The sequence below is a fragment of the Python bivittatus genome, unplaced genomic scaffold (assembly GCF_059951505.1).
Source record: "Python bivittatus isolate LINGU-HERP-01145 unplaced genomic scaffold, Pbiv_v1 ctg000020_np1212, whole genome shotgun sequence".
Taxonomy (NCBI): Eukaryota; Metazoa; Chordata; class Lepidosauria; order Squamata; family Pythonidae; genus Python; species Python bivittatus.
In genome coordinates this window covers 641,442-660,171 of record NW_028277030.1, presented here as the reverse complement: position 1 = coordinate 660,171, position 18,730 = coordinate 641,442, and the positions used below count along the sequence as shown (strand labels likewise).

Here is an 18,730-nt window from a genome sequence, read left to right as displayed (position 1 = left end):
TACTTTGTACATTATAAAAGAATCTCAAGTCTCACATCCTAATAGGCATCAGTACTAATTCATTTGCCTGGTCTTGAAAAGGCATTTGTGTCTTCCAAATGCAGTTTAAAAATTAATTCATTGTAATCTGTGTGTTGCATCAAATGCACTTTCAATTATACCAAATATCTGTTCCCAATCTCATCCTAATGAAAACAACTGTAGAATAATTTGTAAAATAAAGTCAATTTCCAGTGACAAAACTCACACAGCCATACTGAAATGAAAATTACTGTAAAGGAAAAGGTGATGTAGCAAAAAAATCTTTGGCACAAAATCACAAGAATTCAAGATGGAGTTCCATCCTTCTATCAGTTGCACCAGGTAATTTATTTCCACTTCATTCATGAGAGTAAAATAGACATGGAAGCAGTCTTAATTCTTACAGATTACAGATGAAAGCACCCAGTTCCATCTAGAAGTTGGTTTGTTTCTTAAAAAAAATACAGGGAGGACATTTTGTTGTTGTTATCCCAGGACATAATGGCAGGCAAGCAGCACAATAATAAAAATCTAGCCAAATTCAAATCTGGATAAAAACTCTTCCAACATTTAAGACATATCAGTATAAAGAGTTTGGTTCATAAGATAATGTAAAATGGATACCTTCAGCAGTTCCGGAGATACCATCAGCTTTAACATTGCTAGTGCTTTTCTTCCTACGATGCTTTTTCCTGTTTGCATGAGGGGAAGGAGGCGGGTCCAGTTTAGGACTTGTGTTACTAGATATACTTGGACTGGAACACACAGAATCTCCCAAACCAGTATCTGTAATTTGAGACAAGAAAACAACAGAAAACATGAAGTATGGGATATATTCGCCTGCCTAATAGTAAGGAGCAAGTGCTATGTTTAATGAAGATAAATTACGAAGAGTTAAATGCTTATTTTTTTAAAAAAATTATTCATGCCTTTAATAAAATAGAAGAAGAAAATAAAACAACAATGAAAGAAAAAAAAAGAGGGGAAAAAAGGAATTCAACAATCCACATATGTGTGTATATGTTTCTGCTATATGTATATGCAAGTTTTTCAGAAGAGTTTCAATAAAGGATGACCATATTTCACTGTAATTGTCCATACATAATCTACTTCTGTAGGCAACTCACTCCTAAATTTTAAGTTATCATCAAGTCTTCAATCCACTGAATAACTGGGCCATACATTTATCTTTCCAGTGTTGAAGACTAATCTCTTAGCAACAACAATGGCATGCAGAATTGATTTCTATTGTTCGTCTGTCAGTTCCTATGTAACAGGCATGTGGTTCAACAGAATGTGGAGATCTGAACATATTAAACTTTGCCTCAGAGTAAAATTAATGTATGTAATCACTTCTTCCAAGAACATAACAACTTTAGGACATTGCAAAAACATATGTTTTAATCAATAGATAAATGTATCTAAATACTTTACTGTAACTTTCTTAATTGCTATGTTCAATGGTAACATTGGTGTTGATACTCTCCTAGTGCTAATACTGGCCTGCCCTGGACCCAGGAAGTCACAGCAACACAACAAAGGTATCTATAACAGCTGTCAAAAACAGGAATTGCCAGAGGCATCTGATAACTCCAAAACAGTGGATGTTATTCTGTGAATCCCTCTCTCATTTGTTCAGAATTTATCAGCAGTGTTACTTCAAACCCATAAAGATTTGGGCACACAATTACAAAAATGAATTGTAACCAATAACTGAAACAATTTCTAATAAAAAGAATCTCTAATTGTTAAGAAGCACATGGGCCATATGTATACATATATATATTGTTATTATTTATTTAATTTGTATGGACTGACTGTTACCAGGCTCGTTGACTCGCAAGACGACAATAGAATACATAAAATATCCAAGGTACAAAAAAATCTTAATATATAGCAGTCAACAAAATATCATTTATCAATAAATACTAGTATAAATAATAATATAAAATAGTAAACCAATCAAATGATAGCAAATAATTCCCCAAAGTTCAGTTTTCACTATGTTCTAGAAGGTCTCTACTGAGGGAGTCGTCTAGTTTAAAGGACGAGATTATCGGGGCCCTAACAAAAAAAAAATGTTTGGCCTCAGCCCCCTCACCTCCTGGAATACACACTGCCAACAAATTAGGTAAGAACCAGATAAATTTTAAGGATTTAATTCTAAATATTTTTACAATATTAATATTGTATGCATATTTATTCTATTGTATGTGCAGAATTTTTCAGTGATTTGTATTCACTGTCTTCTCAGGATCTTTGCTTCCCCAACCAACTTGTATGCCTCTTTCTGACAGTTGGGATCCAAACTACCCAAGGCAAAGATTTTTACAACATTGAATCAAGGCAGCAAACTCCTATTACATGGTATTGCCTGCACTCGTTTACATCCAGATAATTTGATCACTCTAGACATGTCTCTGCCTGGAAGGAGAGGGGGAGAGGGAGGGGGAGGGGGAAGGGGAGGGAGGAGGGGGAGAGAGAGAGAGATTCTAATGCATGTTTTCTAATGCAACTACACCAGTGCAGATGGGCCACAGGTAGGGCATGCTCTACCAAGCACTGGTGTTTTCCACCTTGATACCATGGCTCCTCGGTTTGCCATTCCTTTTCTCAAGAAGCTCAGCTTTTCAGTTTTATAGGTGGTCCTCGCTAAATGATCACTTGTTCAGTGACCATCTGAACTTATGATGGTTCTGAATGAGTGGTAGTTATGACTGGTCCTTGTACTTCCATCAGTCGCAGTGTCCCTGAGGTCACGTGACTGCCATTTGTGACCTTCTTTGCTGGCTTCCTACAAGCAAAGTCAATAGGGAAGGTGGCAGGAGGTCACAAATGGCAATCATGTGACGTCCTTGCTTAATGACCTGTGGTGATTTGCTTAATGATGGCAATGGAAGTGCTAGAATTTCTATCACCAACCAGCATGGTCAGTGCTGTCATGCTTTACAACCGCGTTGTTTAACAATAGAAATTTAGGTCCCAGTTACCATCGTTAAGTGAGAACTACCTGTATTACTTCTATATCAAGGAACAGTTCTTAAACAATAGTCATAACTGACCTGACATGTATAACTGCATCATGCAAACTAAATCTATTTTATTGGTGGTTTGGTAACATACTCCTGAATTGTGCCAGCTATATTCAAGCTGGTGTGGAAAGCACTATGGGAAGAAGTGATTGATATTTGCATGCACTGGGATATACTGCTGCATAAAAACATGAGGACAATAATTATACAGGTAGTCCTTGCTTAACAACCACAATTGGGACTCTGTCGCTAAGTGATGCAGTTGTTAAGCAAGACAACACGTGACCGCAATAGGCTTACAACCTCTTTCTGCTGCAGTTCTTAAGCAAGATATCACGTGACCATGACTTGCAATTTTACTGCCAGCTTCTCCATTGAGTCTGCAAATGGTGATCACGTGACTCGGGGACTCTGTGACGGTTGTAAATGCAAGGACTGGTCATAAAGTTACTTTTTCAGTGCCATCATAACTTCAAGTGGTTGCTGAACAGGGCAGTCATTAAGCGAGGACTTATCTGTACAATGAAAAGATTCAGGCATGAAAATAAAAAGATAATGGGCTGTATGTTAGCTTTGTAACTATCAAGGATTTGATCCTCATTCTTCTGACCATATAAGGGAACTTATCTTTTGAGGCATAAATTTCCTCTAAAAAAAGCTGTAATAAAAATATTATCTATAAAATCAAGAAGAAGGAAGGATATTTTAGTTAAAACATGGCAGCAATCTAATTAACACAAAGCAGCGAGAGAAAGAGTTGAAAAGCCCATGGCTGTTATATCTGGTACTAATTCTAATTTCTTTTTATCCTCCAGAGTCTCATGGGTGGCATTCTAAACATGGAGCTAATAGGCAGGTTCGGTCGTGAAACAACTGCCCAAGAAGAAGGGTTGTCCTGCCTTTCAGACCAGCCCTGCTTAGCCAACAGAGCTTGAGTACCACTGGTGCTCCTACACAAACACATACACACATATGCACATAGAATCTCTCCTATGAAAACTTATACCTTCATTTTTTCCCTCTATTCTTCTGCCCCTCTACAGTAAGTAGATCATTATCAATGAGGAGCTACACTGATAATTTTACCATGTGTCAGAGCAGCACAGAATGGTTTAGCCTAAATGATGGTACCCAGAGCTACACAAAAACTGTTTCCTGCAATATTCTGTAACAGTCTATATGCTGAGTAGCCTTACTTGAACTCAGCTCTCTCAAAGGAGAAAGTCCAATTTTGGGAGTGGGTTATCGCATCCAACAAAAATAGTTCAAAGGGAACTACTGAACTTGAACAAGAGCGAACTAGGTTTAAAACCAGAAAAGACAGACCATCAGCATTTTCAGTTTCTGAGACACCTGAGCTGTTAGAACAACTTGTTAAATCCTTTAAAACTAAAAAAACAAAACAAAACTATTAGTTTTTAAAGATATTTGGTATCAATAAATCAATCTGATATACAGATGTTAAGAAATGAGTGGAATAAAGAGTTAGAGGTTCCTATATTGTCTAGACAAAAAATAATATTTAGAATTTATTGAACTCCATTTGTATAGAAAAGGATTGTCAAAAACAGCATTTTGTTGGAGATGTAATAAGGATAAAGCTTCTTTAAAACTTATGTTTCTACAGTGCTCTATACTGTATAAATTTTGGGAGAAAGTAGTGGACTATGTAAATATGACTGTGTGACAAAAGCTAAAATTTTCAGAGGATAATATTCTCTTGAATTAGATACCAAGTACATGGAACTTGACAACCGGGCAACGTAAATGTTCTCTGTGCCCTTACTATGGCCAAAAGACTGATATTGCAGCATTGGAAAGATAAATGTACGGCCCCATTTATTCAATGGATTGAAGACCTGATTGTGCTTGCTACTTATGAGCAGACTGCCTATAGATGTAGACTTTGTATGGACAAGTATAATGAAATATGGGACTCATTTATACAAAATACAGTAGGTTAAAAAAATGTTAAAAAATGATAGTCATATAAATGTATTAGAAATATGTATGTACTAAAATAGTATTTGCATTAGATAAGTATATATAGAACTGTAACTGTTTACAATTCTATACGTACTTATTATTGTAATGACATATTAACATTTTCTTTTTGTATTTCACTTTTTTGTTAAAGCACTTTCTATGTTTTTCCTCCCCTTTTCAATAATAAATAAATAATTGAAAGCAGAAAAGACCACACAGGTTTGTAGGTGTTAGGATTTTCTGAATCTTTTTCTTTCTCCTGGACCTCCTTCTTTCGCTCATTCAGGAGCAAAATATAAAAGTAAGAGTGGAGTCCTTGGGGTTCTTTGAGCTTGGTTGTTTTCTTACAGACATCTGCAAGAAAACAGCCAAGCTCAGAGAACCCCAAGGACTCCACATTTCAACCCTGAGCTACATATATTCCCTTCTATTAGAAGTCAGAGTCTCAAGGCTTTTCCAAGGGTAAGTCATACAGAGGAGTAAATAAGAAAATTTATAAAAAAGAACTTAAAAAACCAGAGAATTATCTTTTTCTGTATTTGACTTCCTGCATCCTTCTGCATTAGGGTTATCTCAGGATACTGAGCTGAAAGGAGTAAGAAGATGAGGATACAGAGATTTCCACTAGTCAAGCAAAAATTATCATTGGATAATTAAATTGGATTTAATTTCCAATTTTCATCTTAAGAGACTTTGCTAATACATTTTTCAATTCAGAGTTGTTGAAGCAGCCTCTCCATCCACCACAACGGGTGCTAAGACAGGTTTTCCAGTGAACTAAGGCACTGTAACTCCCCTTTTCTGGATTCTTAGTTAATAAAAGTATGGAGAAAGGAATGGGTCTTGCCTGGAAAAATTAAGCAAGTTATGCAGACCAAATAATGAAATACATTAATTTTCTACTAAAATCATGGAACATCTAAATATGCTATTGCAGCTGCTCAGACTACTCTACTGTCACCCCTGTGAGTAGAGGGAAAATGAAGACCCATGCAATGGGAGAATTAAGGAAACTCTCAGGAGGCTGTAGCCTACAGAGCACTGAGTAGCAATGTGTAGCTATTTTACTACAGGTACTTACCTCTAGCCTAAGAAAATGACAGGAAAGGGTATTCTATGAAAACAGGTGAACGTGACTTCAGGAAAATGTCATTAACTGCAGCCTTCTTAGCAGACTATCCTTGAGATGCTTTCTAGGCTCTATACTTCCGTAAGAATTTCAGTAAAATACTATTCTCCTTTGAAGGAAACACTGAAGCCCTATTTTCTTTCATCAAAGTAAATGGTAGAAAAAAAAGTGCAAGATAATTTTTTACATGATATTAGAATACCAAAGGGGGAAAAATTCCCACACAAAAAAAGAAAATACTTTCAGTAAATATTTCAATTCAATTCAATTTACTTTCAATTCAGGCTATGAGATTTTCAATATATACATTTTCAATATAGCCCTTTCAATTCACACCGTGAGTTTTTCCAGAACCTCAGTTCTTGGTCCTCTTACATGCATCTTCTTCCATATTCAGTTAGGACCAAAGAAATATGCCTTTGCATTATCTCAGTGCATTCAAAGCAGCCAAAAAGGGGCTTCTCTTGAACTTTATCCAACTCAAATCATCAAAGCCTAGTGAGTGAGAGATAGTAACATAGTTCACAACTGGCTGGATTGCACAATTTGTTTAGACATAAATTACGGTTTACAAATCACAATAGCTGGGTTTACGCAACATTGTAATCCAAACTGTTGTTAATTGTTGTACACCGCCCAGAGATGGGTGGCTATATAAATATGATAAATAAAAAATAATCCAAACAAACCACATTATGGCTCTCCATTTCATGTAAAATCAGCCATTGCTGTCCCCAAAATTTGCTCATCTACCAAGGGAAAAAAAAAATTACATGTTGAAAGTAAGGCCACTGCATTTGTTTAAAATAGTTAAAATAGTTCTGAAGTTTCTTTTCTTTTAAGGTCATATTATTTGCACATATGCGTCTATTTAGATGGGAATGCATCTGAACAAGTAGTTGGTGCTTAGAGCCATTTTTTGCAATAATGTCAAAAGGAAATAAGTTTTTTCAAAATAGATAGTATTTCAGTCAAGCCCTATTAGAGGCAGTACAATGGGATATAATCTAGATATCTCATTATAGAAATGGACAGACTGTTTCTTTGTGCAGAGATGGCCGCAATCTATCAAGGCAAAAAGGCTATAGTAGGACCTGCCAGAAAGTGGACTTTGGCTCAGTTTGACTTAATTCAGGGAAGCAAAATGGTCCTTCAATCCACAAATTTTCCAGGAGGCTTGGTCTGTAGCCTATAATAATTCTCCAATTTTGCCATTCACCCCTAGATTTTCAAGTCTAGGGGCAAGGAGATCAGATGCTTTTGTGACTCATCAGCCAATCAGACTGCTGCCCATCTTTTCCTGCTCATGTTTCTACAAGTCATGAGACAATTCAGAATCCTAAGAACAATCCTCACTAGCAGCAGCAACCTTGATTTCCAGAATGATTGGCTCTTACAGGACCACATTACTTGAGGCTTTCACACAGTCAGGATCTTCTATGCAATATCTGATACTTTTATTTACTAGAGTTACTCAAGCAACTGTATAATGAATCATAGAGTTGTAAATGACTGTAGAGGTCATCTTGTCCAATCCCTAGTTCAGAGCAGGATCTGCAAGACTTTCAGTGAGGGAGAATTTACCATGAATTGCAGTAGCCTGTTCTACTGGTTGAGAGTGCATACACTCCTGACATCTAGCCTGAAGCTAATTTTTTGCTAATTTTTAACCCAATCACTCTGACCCTGCCTCCTGAGAGAATAAGTCCTTTCTTATTCTGGGTGGATTTGTCCAAAGTTCCTGGAAACAACTTTTGTACCCTTCTTTCATTATTTTCCTCTATTTCCATTTCCTATACATGTCCTTTTTCTTCTTCAATATTTCAGAGAATTCTACATATATCCACACTAGTCATTTTAGATTTCTTTCATTTTCTTCCTTCTAGGAACTGTTTGTACTTGTGACTTCAGTATTTCATTTAGTGGGATTTAACATCTTTCTTGGATAGTTTTCACCTTCAGGTTTTCAAGCTATTGGATCCAGTCTAACTCCCCTCAGAATTCATCAAAATCTGTTCTTCTCCAGTCCTGTATGCAGGTCCAGTTCTTCTCAGTTCCTCCTCCTCTGGAGGAGCAAATTAAAAAATAACACAATCATTTCCCTTACCATTGTTTGGCTCAAATCTTTGTCTCCTTCATGGTTGTTAGATATATCCATCGCATACCACTCCTATTTGGTAAGATAAAAAACTGAAAATCTGAAAACTTGTTTACATCTTTTGAGAACTTATTGACGGGAGCACTATTTCACACTGCCTGAAAGACTAGGTCATTGAAGCAGATTCTGTCTGGGGAAACTATCACCAAGAACTACAGTATTATGGGTCATTTCTTTAGAGTGAGACAGTAATATCAGCAGCCTTGCAGAGAAATATCTTTACAGAGAAGATCTGAACAGCTGCCATTTGAACATCAGAGCATATATTTGCAAAGAATTATAATTCACAGGTATTTACCAGTGTCTACAGCTTTTGGAAGATGTTTATTTCAGAAACATTTGATTCTAGGACATTTGCTGTATCCTGATACATAGAATATCTTTTGTGAAAATCAGTGAAAAACAGAAATTTATTCACATGAGTTTCTATTCTTTGAACTGAATTTGGGATGGTGATGGCTTGCTATAGTAGTTTTTAAGATTTGCCTGGAGTCAAGAAGCACTATTATTTTCCCTGTCTGGTCCAAGAGACAGGATTATCTTCCCACCAGAAGAAGCATTTTAAGATTGATTCCTACAACAAGCTCTAGGAGCAAGTGTCCTGAGTTCTGCTTATTTGACTCAAAGAATAGAAATTCATGGTAAATTCTGTCTTTCTTAGCAAATCAGGCTAATGTAATCCTTATTTTTACTAAGATCATGAATATAAATATATACCTTAAGACTAAAAGTGGGCAGTTGCTAAAGAAATGCTTCTCCGCATAAATTCACTTCAGACAGAAAACATACAGGTTGCCAAGTATCATAGAATATAAAGGTTGGAGGGGACATTAGAGATCATCTAGTCCAACCCTGGAATCCAGTTCAGGAATCCACTATTATAGCATACCTGACAGTTGGTAATTCAACCTGTTTGAATACCTCCAGCAAAAGAGAGTCCACCACCTTTCAAAGCAGTCTATTTCATTGTTGAACAGCTCTTACTGTTAGAATTTTTTTGCCAATTTCCACTCCAAATCAGTTTCCTTGTAATTTAAACCTGCTGTTTTTTGTTCTATCTTCTGGAACAATGTTAAATAATTCTGCCCTTCTACTACATGACAGCCCTTCAGATACTCAAAGACAGCTATCATGTTGTCCTGCAGTCTTCTATTTTCCTAGCTAAACATATTCAATATCCTCAACAATTACTCTTATGTTTTTCCTTAGAAGGTCTCTACCTTATTGCCTCTTCTTTTCTAGACACACTCCAGTTTGCCAACATCCTTACTAAAATGTATTGCTCAAAACTAAATATTTTAGGTCTGATCAGTTCAGAATAGCAAGAAAAGCTAATGTCTCTTGATTTGGACAGTGTTTCTGTTGATGTAACTGAAGATTGCATTTGCTCTTTTTGCACATGCATCAAATAGTTGGCTTATGTTCAGTTTGTGATGCATCAAGACACTTTTGCCTGTACATCTTGTGTGTACCACTGCCCAGTATGGACCAACCTCATTCTATACTCATGCCTTTGATTTTTCCTACTCATATTTTTCCCTGTTGAAAATCCCCTTCTTAGTTTCTGCTTATTCCAGATTGTCAAGATCCTCCTAAATCTAGAGACTGTCCTTTAAAATGTTTGATATCTTCCTATCATTGTGCTAATTTTATGACCTCTCATTAGCATAATTTGTTACCTGTCTAAAATGGACCCCTATGGTATGCCACTTGATAACTTGTTCTATCTTGATGCAGAGCTATTGACATACACTGCCATCTTCTACTTCAAGCCCCATGCAGCTGTGCGAGATCAAGAAAGAAGGAACTAATCAGATGTCAGTAAAATACAGGTAGTCCTTGCTTAGCGATTCCCCTGTTTATCAGCTGTTTGACGTTATGACAGCACTGAAAAAGTAACCTTACGACCGGTCCTCACACTTATGACTGTTGCAGCATCCCGATGGTCATGTGATTGAAATTCAACACTTCACAACCAGGGGCATTTACGACTGTCGCAGCATCCCACAGTCACATGATCACCATCTGCATGGTTCACAGCCGGCTTCCAACAAGCAGTCAATGGAGAAGCCGGCAATAAAATCACAAGTCATGGTCACGTGATGTCTCACTTAACAATTGTGAATGATTTGCTTAATAACCATGGCAGAAATGAGGTTGTAAATCCGCCATGGTCACATGCTGTCTCACTTAACAACCACATTGCTTAGCGATGGAGTTGCTGGTCCATCTGCCTCATTACCTATTTTCAGTTTGATGGACAAATATACCAACAAATCAGAGGCACACCCATGGGATCACCATTGTCAGGATTCATAGCAGAGATTGTAATGCAATGCCTAGAAGCTATAGCACTTCCACACATACAACCTAAAGTATGGATCCGGTATGTAGATGACACCTTTGTCATAATAAAAAAAGGAACAACTAGAGAAGACACATGAAACCATCAACAACATCTTCAAAGGAATAAAGTTCACCAGAAAGGAAGAAAACAACAACACGCTACCCTTCCTGGATATCCTCATCAGCAGAGGAAACAACAACAAATTAGAAACCCAAGTCTATTGGAAGACAACCCACACTAATCAAGTACTTCATTACCAAAGTAACAACCCAACCTGCCACAAGAGGAGCTGTGTAAGAACATTATTCAAGCAAGCACAAACGCATTGCAGCAACCCAGAACAGCAAAAAAAGGAAAAAGACCACCTATACATCTTCCAACAAAATGGATATTCACACAACTTTATCAAAAAGTGCCTGACCACTCAACCTACTACAACACAGCCAACACAAGCTATGAAAAGGATCACATTGCCATACATTAGAAATGCCTCAGAAACTACCAACACACTATTACAACCACATGGCATCTCCATAGCACACAAACCAAAGCCCTCCAAAATATCTTAAGCAAACCAAAAGACCCAGTAGCCCAAGAAGAAAAAACAGGAGTCATCTACAACATACAGTGTAAGGATTGTAACAACCACTATGTAGGACAGATAGGCAGAAGACTTGCAGAGTGCATCCATGAACACCAACTAGCAGTCAGAAGACATGATGAAAATGCCTTAATCTCACAACACATGGACAGACTTAACCATAGTTTCAACTGGGAAACTGTCAGCATCTTAGACCAAGCTAAATCCAAAAATGTGTCGGCATTCCTAGAAGCTTGGTATTCAGGCAAGGCAGCCATCAACAGGCACATACAGATAAACAACATCTACACACTATTCAAAAGAGACAATAGAAAAGAAAACAAAAGACCAGAACATCTCCTCATCAGCAATCATCACCCAGATAAGCAGAGATTACCACCAGGCATACAATCAAGCAGTAAACAATACCAGAGGAACTACCAGAGGAAAAAATAAAACAAAACAAAACCACACCCCCACCAACACTGGCAGGGCATGCCACAGTATGTAAACAGAGAGCAAAGCCCATTCTATTCTAGCACTGAAGATGTTACCTAGCCGAGTAACAAAATGTTTGCAGGAAAAGAACCAAGCTCACAAATCACCAAGGACTCCACAGTTCAACCCTGAGCTACACATATTCACTTCTACTGGTTCCCAACTTTTTGTTAGCAGCAGTCCCACTCCTTTCTTTTTCTTAATACTTTTTGATGCTTTTAGCTTCCCTTACAAGTCTACATTCCTTTTGTACTTTAGACTTTATAGCCTCCTTGATGTTAGCTACTTGCTGGTAGCTGATTCCTGGTGATTACACCCACTTTTATTTTCTATACACGTCCCTTTTAACTCTTAACTCAGTCAAAAGCTCCCTATGTACCCACAATGGTTTTCTAAGCTATTCCATTTTTTTCCTCATTTGAATGATATGCAGTTGGACTTCCAGTATCTTATTTTTGAGAAGTTCCCAACCCTTCTATTCTCTCTTTGACTGAGGATTCCTGTCCATAGGATCCTGCATAGTACTTTTTTCTTGAAATTGGCTCTCCTGAAATTCAGTATAAAATAAACTACTATGGTCCAGTTTCTCTCTCTGTAGCATTTTGAACCCCAAGATGAAGTGGTAGCTGTAAGGTTTATCCCGTTTGTCTCAGAGAAACTCTCATGACACATGTGTTCAACAAAGAAGTTTACTCAAGCATAACATAAGTAAGTACAGACAAAGCCAGGGTTGGTTTGGCATAGCTTACATGGTATTTTATAACTTCCCTGTTCCTGCGCTTTACCCGTTGCTTAGTTACAGATTACCCGCAGTAATCCCACCTCACCCAAATGGCAGATTCAATCCGGTGCTTTTGTCTTTCTGATTGACATCTATGGGTTGTGCTGTTGTTGCCTTTACTGGGTTTGCCTGTTTGCCTGCAAAGCCGGGAGTTCTCAATCGCTTGTTGATTGCTTCGCTTCCGAGCCTCTGCGTTTTCCTTTGTTTGCAGCGCTCGCTCGAGGGAAGCCGCGCTGATACAAAGTATCCGCTTGCGGTTTGAGCCACCTGTCAGCAATCAGTTCGCAGTGAAATTGACTAGGCGAAGCTGAGCAGCCCGTTCGCCCTGCCGTTCCATTCCGGCTGAATCTGACAGTAGCTTCCTCAAAAAGTTTCCATTGCTTTTTCCTCTTCATCTAGGTCTTCCCTACTGGTTAGGTTCTAGGAGAGCTGGTTCTGTTGTCTCTTCTTCAACCTTCTGGAAAATGAGTCAGCAAGACCACTGAGGAATTTGAGGACATTCCAATCTTGGCTGAATTGTTTTTTTCAACTGATACCTGGGTAAAGTATCCCATTATTATTGTATTTTACCTCCCTGAAAATTTTATAATTGGGTCCAGGGGAGCATTATCCAGAACTTCTGCATGACTTGGTAGTCTACAGCATCCCCCCACAATGATATAATTGATGTTTTCATTCCTTGTGTTCTGATTCAAATGTGCTAAGATTGGATCCTCATGCTCACAAAATTCATGGATCTCTACAAGTGTGTACTTCCTTCACAATAATGGCATTCTCCTTACTTAGATGAATACCTCAAACTAATGGTAAGTTATGGCATTTAATCTCAGCATTCCACTAATTAATTTTGCCTTAGTAAGTTTTAGTAATGTCTACTAAATCCTATTTGCTAAGATTTCTAATTCTTCCTGTTTGTTCACCATACTCTATTCATTTTTATAGTGAGACAGGAAACCTTGCATCATAAAACATGATATATTCCTTCTTGTATTCCACATGCTCATTACCGAGAGTCTCCACATCCAGCACTCCCAGTCCTGTTCCTAGTATTAGGCATCAACTATTTTCTGGGCTCTCTTCTCCCTCTCTCAGAAGATTTTCTCTAGATTAGGTTTGCAAAGTGCCTACCAAGCATATTCTCCCCAGTTCTCATGAAGCAGAACACATCTCTTGCCAAGAGCTTGTCTTCACAGAAACATATCCCATGATCAAAGAATGTAAACAATTCCTTTTGGCACTGAAATGCTTTCAGTGTTCTCTCTTCTTCCTGGACCACATTCTTCAACAAGAAAGAGTGAGGAAAATATCACTTGTGCTCTCAGCTTCTCCACTCTTCTGCCCAGTATTTCAGAATCCCTACCATAGCCTTCATGTATTATTTGCTTCCACATAGAATGGTAGGAAAAAAAAAGAGAAAGAAATGCTAAGCTTTTTAAAAATCCTTTTATATAGCAGGCTCTTTTTTTGTCTGAAAGAACACTCTACTAAGTGAACAGAATGCTACTTTCAGCCTAAAAGTGGTACACCCTTGAAAAATTGGCCACCTCTTAGAGAACTAAGCCACTGACATCTCCTTTCTTCTGTTCTTTTAATTTTCCAAAATCTTTGACTCTCCAAAGACAATATCAGTCTTTTTAGTATTCTGTCTGCTCTTATATTTCCCTGTTCATCAATCATCCATAGCCTAAAAGAAGGGTATGGAGGAAAGAGAAAGAGATCTGATTTCTTTTATGAATTTTTCTTGCATTATTGCCAGAAGCCAATTCCTACTTTCTGCAAGCAATCAATGGGGAGAGGCCTTGGCTCAGCGATGGCATATGTGTTTGGCATACAGAAGATTAGATCATTGTAGAATGATATTACATAATAGGCCTGAATATCTGCCTGATATCTTTGAGAACTGTTGATACAATAAGTAGACAGTACCAGTACAGATGGACCAATACTCATTGCAATGTACTGTAGCTTATTTGTTCAAGAAAGCAGGTTAATGTGTCATTGGATATATTTGATTATCCTGTGTTGGCTTTGTCCCTGCTGTGCAATGATTTAATTTTGCATAAATCAATGCAGATGTCTTTAACACTTCCTTCCTAGTGGGAAAAATAACAAAAACTTCAACAACATTCTTTAGGTATCATTTCAAATGCTCTCATATTTATGCAAATAAATATGTACCCGAATTTAAGATGACTTCCAAGAACAGTAAACAGAAAAAAGGAATAGACAAAAATCCCATGGAATGCTCAGCGTCCCTACTTTCTTAGCCCAAAATCAGACTTTGTGGAGATACCTTTCTCTCTCTCTCTGCACCCACACACGTTTATGTGTATGTATTTATGTATCTCTCTCTGCCAGAAGCAACACTCCAAAAAAAGGGCAGGGCCATATAAAAAATTATACTAATTATAATCAGTTGTTATGAATTGTAAAATAAAGTACCCCCTTTATAGAAGTAATTGATCCCATATTAGTATCCACAACAGCAGAAAAATAACAGTACACCCCTAAATCCATACATTCTCCTCCCTTCTCTCAGCAGGAACAGCAAAGCAGGAAAAAAAAACAAAACAGGATGGGAATAGGATAAGGGTAAATGGTTGCTGTACTGATAGAGAAAAGGAAAGAGAAAGTAAGGAACAGAATTTGATAGAAATGCAGTAAGAAGAGATAACGGAAGAGGGATGAAAGAAAAGGTGAAATATCTGTTTAGATTTTCGAAAAAAGGTTAACATTCAACAGCAAGGAAAGTCCCTCTCTTCCCAGAATCCAGGAGGGGAGCTAATCTTCCCATAATTTAAATACTAAATGTAACCAATTGAGCCCAGAAAAATTTCTTTTATAGCAACAAAGCACAATTAAAGCACAGAAACTAAAGAATGATAATAATTAATATAACAACATATATGGGAGATTCCCTTCTACTCTCTTTTGTAATTGCCAGATTTTAAAAGGAATCTGAGATATCCTCTTCTAACCTTAATTGGAGTAATACTACATGCAGGTAATATGCTGTATATGCAAGACTAGGTTACAGACTTAAGTATGCAATGAAAACTATGATCCAGGATCTCAACAGTTTTGTCATACTGTATATAAAAATAAAACCATTTATTTTCCAGATTTTCCTCTTCTTAGAAATTTTAAAGGATTTCTGCTATCAATGTGACAAATTTACTTCTTTAAACTTGCCTGGGAATTTACTTCAAAATTAATATTAAATTATTTGAATCTATATTCAATGCAAGAGTAGCCATATTAATTGCACTTCAAACCCTTAAAACCAAATGTGATATTTTAAACAAAATAGATAGTGATAGTGATAGCATAAGTACCAACAAACTACTTTCTAGGAAAATTTACAAATACTCATCTTTAGAAATTAAATGTTTTAAAATTGCACTGCAGTTCTGAAGTATTTATTTATCATGCTAGTAGTTAGGATGTTGGCAGTCTCACTGAGGAGAAAAGAGGGTTAATTTTGACCATTTTATTATTTCCTTTATTGCTATGATTTCTTTAACGATTGTGCTATTCTGTGATGCCTAATAGTTTGAATCACACTGCAAATTTAGAAAAATCTCTTGTCTGATCACTCATGTTTACTTACAAAATGGTCTACATCTTACAAATTCTGCAAGGGTAAAATAAGTTACAACTGTAATCACTTCACTAATCAGAGAATGATATATCACACCTTTATCAGACATATTCTGTTTTTCCACAAATAGTTTCCTTTCATAATATTAGAGTTATTTTTTGACATTTTCACATTATATATAATTTAACTGAAACACACATATATATGTACATACCTATATATGGAGATTCCCCACTCTACCCTGTGGGTCAGTATTTTTAGTTGAGAAAAGAATAGCTAACTATCAGGATATGGGAAAAGAGCCTTATTACAAGCTTCTATTCAGCTTGAAACTGTTTCTAGTATTAAACTGGAAAAAAAAAATGCTCCCACTGGATATTTTTAAACATACACACACATCATAGGAACCTACTTAAGCCAACCACTCCTTCTATCCTACATTGTCTAGCGTAGGCAGAACTGAAAAACTTGTTGCCATCAGTCCTGATGATGTACAATGCTTTGGAGATAATAGTGTGCTGTTCTTGGGTCAAACAGCTCTAAAGCGAAGAGGGCCTGAGGTATTCACTTCCTTCCTCATCTGGAAAAAATGTGAAACAGGAATACAGAACTACGGTTTCATTGTTTCTTTATTAACACCTTGAATTCTAGTTTCCAGTATTTATTGAATATAGGCTGTTTTGCATTTATCTACTTTAAAATATGATCCAAAATACACTAGGCTTACCTGCACTATTTTCCCATTTCTGGCTACTCAGCTGGCTTGACAAGGTATTTATTCTTCAAACTGAAAAGGAGCCTCTTCAAAACTACAAATGAGTTCTAGCTTCAACTCACTGCATGCAATTTTATATTCCTGACTGAATACAAATAACACATTTTATTTGGCATCAATTACTGTTAAGTGAGAACAGATGACCACTGCTGCCACTATTAAATATAAAAGGCATATCAAATTAAAAAGAAACAAGTGGCTCATTACTCTGTAACCTAACTAGCTTTGACAGAAGCACAAGAACTCATAAGATGTGTTTCAGTGAACTGGGATGGAATGTTCTGCAGCCATTCTGTATATTCAATGGCACCCATTAGTTCTTCCCAATCAGGCATTAATGTTTGATGGACACCTTCAAAAATATATAACATTCATAATAGCAATAACAACAATCTGTGCAATATCTGAGCTTCAATACTTTAAGTATGAATTAAAGAAGCAGCTTCACTTTTCACAGAAAGTTGACAAGCATAGCTAGAGGGGGAATAAAATAACATTCAGTTCACATAAATATCAAACAGCTTCTTGAGACTGATGGGCCAGGAATGTATTCTTAGCCATCGTTCTGGCAGACAGGCCCAAGGACACTCATAACTTATTTTACAATCATTTAGTTTCAGCTCAAGTGGAAAACGTGACAACTTACCCCTGCGACAAGATGTCACATGAAACCTTACAATTAACTTTCCTATGATTATCTGCTCAGCCCATCATTAGCTCAGCAGCTTCTAATGACAGCTACAGGCAGCTTTTCTGATGATGGTCATCAGTTTCACAATTTGTAGCTACCTATCACTTATCATATGTATCTATATCTATACCTATACCTATAACTATCTATCTAGTTGCTCAGGTTAAAACTGATCAATGTGTCTACATTCCTCAATTCACATGGATTTATAATCAATATTATTAAAAAAAAGAAATATGTGGTGAGGTAGGATACTGATAACACTTATTAACTTATTAATAGAATAAAAGTTAATTCTCCTCTGAGTCAAGCTCAACTTCTGGCAACTTGTCCTGATTCTGCTCCACATGCAAACACACGGAATTAGTTCCCTTTTTACTTAAAGGAATGATACAAACACAGATACCAATAGAGGCAAATATGTGTAGCTCAGGGTTGAACTGTGGAGTCCTTCAGGTTCTCTGAGCTTGGTTCTTTTCTTGCAAACGCCTAGAAGCCATAGCACTTCCCCACATACAACCTAAAGTATGGATCCGGTATGTAGATGACACATTTGTTATAATAAAAAAGGAACAACTAGAGAAGACACATGAAACCATCAACAACATTTTCAAAAGAATAAAATTCACCAGAGAGGAAGAAAACAACAACACGCTACCCTTCCTGGAAATCCTCATCAACAGAGGAAACAACAGGAAATTAGAAACCCAAGTCTATTGGAAGACAACCCACACCAATCAAGTACTCCATTACCAAAGTAACAACCCAACCTCCCACAAGAGGAGCTGTGTAAGAGCATTATTCAAGCAAGCACAAATGCATTGCAGCAACCCAGAACAGCAGAAAAAGGAAAAAGACCACCTACACAACATCTTCCAACAAAATGGATATCCACATAATTTTATCAAAAAGTGCCTAACCACTCAACCTACTACAACACAACCTACACAAGCTATGAAAAGGATCACACTGCCATACATCAGAAACGTCTCAGAAACCACCAACAGACTATTATAACCACATGGCATCTCTGTAGCACACAAACCAGCAAAATCACTCCAAAATATCCTAAGTAAACCAAAAGACCCAGTAGCCCAAGAAGAAAAAACAGGACTCATCTACAACATACAG

At 37.0% G+C, this 18,730-nt stretch overlaps 1 protein-coding gene across 2 annotated transcripts in view; it reads right to left on the bottom strand.

Annotated features, from left to right (window-relative positions):
* The window catches only part of AGAP1 (ArfGAP with GTPase domain, ankyrin repeat and PH domain 1), a 428,513-nt gene that overhangs the window by 121,825 nt on the left and 287,958 nt on the right, over positions 1 to 18,730 (bottom strand). For both annotated transcript variants that reach the window (XM_088132847.1, XM_088132845.1), the window contains exon 13: positions 646 to 807. In XM_088132847.1, the coding sequence (XP_087988973.1) occupies positions 646 to 807 (162 nt within the window). The remainder of the gene's footprint in view (positions 1 to 645; positions 808 to 18,730) is intronic.